At 43.5% G+C, this 5010-nt stretch overlaps 1 protein-coding gene across 2 annotated transcripts in view; it reads right to left on the reverse strand.

Annotated features, from left to right (window-relative positions):
- Nucleotides 1–5010, reverse strand: part of bmp1a (bone morphogenetic protein 1a) — a 33608-nt gene that overhangs the window by 14852 nt on the left and 13746 nt on the right. Inside the window, exons 1-3 of one of the 2 annotated variants that reach the window (XM_046033763.1) lie at nt 4851–4981; nt 3190–3368; nt 2608–2713 (exon numbers count right to left, since the gene is read on the reverse strand). In XM_046033763.1, the coding sequence (XP_045889719.1) occupies nt 2608–2713; nt 3190–3368; nt 4851–4939 (374 nt within the window). In that variant the 5' untranslated portion in view covers nt 4940–4981. Of the gene's footprint in view, nt 1–2607; nt 2714–3189; nt 3369–4850; nt 4982–5010 lie in introns of those variants that run through there. The other variant, XM_046033764.1, reaches the window with a different exon arrangement.

Below are 5010 nucleotides of genomic sequence, written 5' to 3' on the forward strand. Positions count from 1 at the left end.
GGGGGGGGGGGGGGGGATCCCTACGAAAGCCTAGGGTGCACATCGTGAAATTAATCAAAGCTTCTTCAAAAGGGCCTTTAGGATCATAATGAGGTGGTCCATAGTATGAAAGTACAATTTTTAGACGCCGCTTCACATAGCCTTGGAAGTTGTTGTTGTGATGATGCATGGCTATGGTTTCTGGGCCAGCCCGGCACCTGGTCCGATGTTGCTTTATTGGGGAGAAGGGGGGGGCCTTAATTTAAACAGGCTGTGCGAAGGACCTGGCACAATCCAGAGAAACACTTTCATTATGGCGACAAAAACTGGCTTTAACTTTAAAGACAAAATGTAAAATACAAATTGTATAAGTAAGTTTTTCAGAAACGTTGGATTTTAATCATTTTAGCTTGTGTATTAAGGTTATGTTCCTACTGAACTGCTAATACTGCAAAAGCCATAATGAGAGTGAAATGTGTTTAAGGATACTGCTGTGGATGCCAGAACAAGTAAAAACCAATGAAGCAACTACTCAGAGTGGATCAGAGTAGATTTGTCAGCTTCTCATCTAACTGAGTCCGACAGGAAGAAGCTACATGGAAACGGACAAGTCAGAATTCTTGCGAGGAGTTACATCACGCAGTATTCCCAATACAGCAAGTAACTTAATCTTGTCCAAATATTACATAAATCACTTTAGTGCTCCCCCAGTTTCCTTATAGCCAAAGGCAATGTGAGTATTGATTGTTGAAAAAAATAAAAATACACTCCAGCCAAAAGAAACTGACAAGAAAAGGAGAGTCCTTAGTTCAAAATAGAAGCTTTTGTTGGAGTTACTTTACAAACAGCCACTAAAGACCCACCTCATCCCAAGAAACCAGTTTCTATCTCTTTGCAGTTGAACTGAAGTGACGAAACAATTCAGATCCAACACAGACATTCAAAGAACAGTGAGCCTTTTCTGAACTTGATGTTAGTCCTCATGTTAGTTTTCTAGTGATTTATTATTGGGGAGAATTAAGCTTTTCATTCTTTCTTCCCACGCTTTGGGAATCCTGCCACGTTACTCAGCAGCAGTCCATAGGCACGACCTGGTGTATTACAGATCCATCTTCTTTCGGCACAGTGTAGTGGTCAACACAGCGGAAGATCGATTTTAATCTTGCTGGCAAACCGGACCCCCACCTGGCATGTGTATGTGATGAACCGAGTATTTCATTTGGAATAGGCCTTTTTTTTCCCCCCTTTTATGCTGGATGCCCTTCCTGACGAAACCCTCCCCATTTATCAGGGATTGGGAGCGCCAATTAGGAACTTGACTGGCTTGCGCATCCCCAGTGGCTGGGGAGCAACCCATTAACGCATTAATTAATTAACAGCGACAACTGTTTTATTGCACGTTAATGCAGTTTTATTTTTATTATTATTTTGAAAGTCCGTTGGGTGACCATGGGTCACAGGAGGGGTGGGATGTCGATCAGTCTGCAAATCATCCACCCCAACAAGCAGTGGAGGGAGGCTTCGGCAGACTACGCTGGATGCAGTGTGTGGGAGAAGTAGATAAACAAAAGCAAGACAAGCGAACAAATGTCAGAGGAAGTGGGTAGCTACACACTGCATGCCGATTAGTATTGGGGAAGATGTCGATCTTAGGAACGTTCTTAAAATCACAACGAAGTCACACAACATATTCTTTGCTCCGGTGATCAGACAGGGAGACAAGCGCTCCGCGAGTAAGCGGCAGGCTCTCTCTATGGATAGTAACCGTGGCAACGGCTTCTGTGCACTACACAGCTGTAGCCTATTCAACTTAAGTTAGATTCTGGAAAACTCAAACAGCGAGGATCAGTCTCTCTTCCAATGATATGTGCTGCGTGTCGCGTACAAAAAGTTCAAGACAATTCAACTTCGGCAGCGGGCTTGTGCCTGAGGCGACCACTTTATCTCACCAATGGAACACTAGACTAACACACATGAACTAAAGGAACACTTGCTACTGAACATAGACCGTTTATGCTGCTCCCTGATAAGAGAAAAAAAATGTTTCTGCTTATACCTGTTCAGAAAAAAAACCCCCAAGGAAACAGATTTGTTAACCTGTTGCTCAGAAAGTGCCTGTTATGATGTTATGATCATGGCTCTGGACTTATTTTAACAAGTACCAAAATAGCTTTGGTTTTGTATTTAATTTGATTACATTAATGTTTAAGTTGAGATTTACAAGAAATATTTTATTGCTACTGTGTAAAGGGAATACTGCTGGTAAAAAGCTCCTTATTTGTTTAAAGCGTTTGCAAACCACATGTTATCGCACTTGTGTATATAGCAGTACATTTATATTAAAAGTGCGTAATACACTACTTTAGAATTCATTATTCAATTTTGCGCATAACTATGCGATTAATTGCGATAAATAAAAATAATAATTATTATTATTATTATTAATAAAAAAAAATTAAATCACTGCCCAGCACTAAATAAGATGTCATAAAACTCTATCAGCGAAAATAGAAGACAGGATTATGGATTAAAAGGCTGCAGCAGAGTGGGAAACCGCTCAGCCTGACTTGATCTCAGACTAGTTTTCATGTCTGGGGCATATGCAGTGGAACTTGGCTTGGCTCCTACCTGGAGAATGTATTCCTGGCGTAGTGCATGATACTGTCAAAGTCATAGACTTCTCCTAAAGAGTCCACCTCCCCTGGCTCCATCTTCAAAAAGTTATACTCCTGTCCTGTGGAAGAAAAAAAAAAAAAAAATGGAAACACGCAGTTGAAATATGAAGCTGAGTCATACTGTGCAACCATATGTATGTATGTCAAAAGGTGACCACAGTTCTACTCAGCCCAAAGAGTCTCTCATACAACAGGGTTACATATACAAAACAGCCACCTGCATTAGTGCAAAACACAGCCACTTTGCCAGGAATATTTTATGCTTTTTAGGATGACAAAGGTTTTAACATTTCATATTGATACTGTGTCACATTTAGCCATTTAAATGCAGTTGACCAGTTCTAGAAACACTTGCTTTAATAGAAATCTGGAGGCTGACGATGGCGTATACCCCACTGGTGTTTTCTTTTTTCTCTTTTTACCATCTTAGCCCAGATTCTCTGTGTGTACAAATGTGTTATTTTTATTATTTTGTCTCTTACTGCATCTTTCCAACATTATTGCTGAGGGATTGCTGCGAGACCTGTGCTCCTACCTGGTTGAATGTTGTCCCTGATAATGCTGACGTGTTCATCTCGGTCGGGCCGCGTGTGTTCGTGCCAGAATCCAATCACATGACCCAACTCGTGCACCACAATGCCAAACTTGTCACAGTTTTTCCCAATGGATATGGCCTGGGGGCCACCTCCACGACGCCCCACATAGGAGCAGCACCTATGAATCAACAACCAGACACACACACACACACACACACGGGTAGTGTTAACAAGGTCAAAATATAGTGACTAGACTTTATGTTTTAGTAAATGAACCAGCAAGTGGAAAATACAGCAGGAAGCCCCCCCCCCCCCCAAAAAGGCATGTTTCCCAGGGGAGAAGAAGAAGAAGGGATGTGTCCTGGTTCTCTAACGTCTACTAGCTCCTATATTTCAACATGTTATATAGGTATATAATGAGAACAACATTATCTTAACAACCTCCCATGTGTTTATAGGAGAGCTGTACGAGGCGACCCGTCATCCACACATACAGCAGTGACATTCATTCAGCCGTCTGCCAATACAAACGCTGAGAGTGATGGTGGACGCTGGCTGGCTGCAGCGCTCCATCTCAGCGTGACATGAAAGGTTCAGTGCAGGAGTCTGGAGGACAAGGACGGGCACACACACACACACACACACACACCACGGCCGTGTGGGCCAGACAGCCGCTCTCTAATTACCCCGAGCCTAGCCAGGCTCTCCTGAGACACGCCTTGAACTTTGCACAGGACAGATGGGGGCCTGCTGAATATGCAGCAGAGTCAAGCGTTCCCACTGCTAACCACTGCCGCCTGCGTGGATAATGTTATCCCTGTTGCTCCAGAGGCCAGTTACGAGGCTAAAAATGGCTATCAACAGTTGGCCGGAAAAAGTTCAGTTTCATAAGCTGCATCCGCTTTCTGTTAAGCGGTTTGTGTTGAATGATGCATATCAGTGGGAGAGGTACATTGTGCGTAATGACATAATGGTTTCAGCTTGTGGTCGAAATCTGTGAGGTTAAAACATGGGAACAAGGAACATTTTAAGTTTGTGTGTCCCCTGGGAACTTCTCAAATACTTCTTCTAACAGCTTTGGCCTCTTTCTCCCCGAAATCTCAAATTAATAGGTTTATCTGGTTTGCGTTCCCAAAAGCAGCAAGTGCTTTAATTAAAAAATGTTTCAACATTAAATAAAAAACAGCCCTGCACGCCTTCACAGGTTGTCGCTTAGCAACAACAACAGCCACAACCAGCACTTTCCCTGAGTATCTGTTTAAGAAGAAAGACAGAGTGGATACAGAGCCAAACTTCAGTGGAGTGCCTTAAACAGGGTTACGGAGAGGCTGAGGAAGTCTCCCGCTTGGGTGCCAATCTGTACACCATGTATGACACAAGTGCTCAGTGACTGATTAAGTGTGATGATGAGGCACAGGAAACATTCCTTGACACTGAATGGTCATCTCTCTTAGGACTGGTAGGGGGCTGAAATAACAACTCACACAGAGAGTGCGAACGGAGAGGATGAACAATGGAGAAAGGCTGCGGAGCAGGAGGCAAGGACAAGTACTTAGGCGCTAAATAATTAGCTGTAGATAATGAAGGCTCAGACAGAGCAAACAGAGGCTGACCATTGTTCGGTTCCTTCATGCGGGAGCTAAAAATCCCACTGACTCACCCACATGGTCGGTATGTGAAGACAATATAGCTCTCTTCCTGCATCCTCTCAATAAAGGTCACACAGGTGTGCTTCTCCCAGTGCCGCATGGCTTGGCGGAATATAGCCCGCTGGCTGCCTGAATGGGATGACAGAGAGGGTGAGATCAGTGGAACACACA

Source organism: Micropterus dolomieu, linkage group LG21 (genome assembly GCF_021292245.1).
Source record: "Micropterus dolomieu isolate WLL.071019.BEF.003 ecotype Adirondacks linkage group LG21, ASM2129224v1, whole genome shotgun sequence".
NCBI classification, from domain to species: domain Eukaryota; kingdom Metazoa; phylum Chordata; class Actinopteri; order Centrarchiformes; family Centrarchidae; genus Micropterus; species Micropterus dolomieu.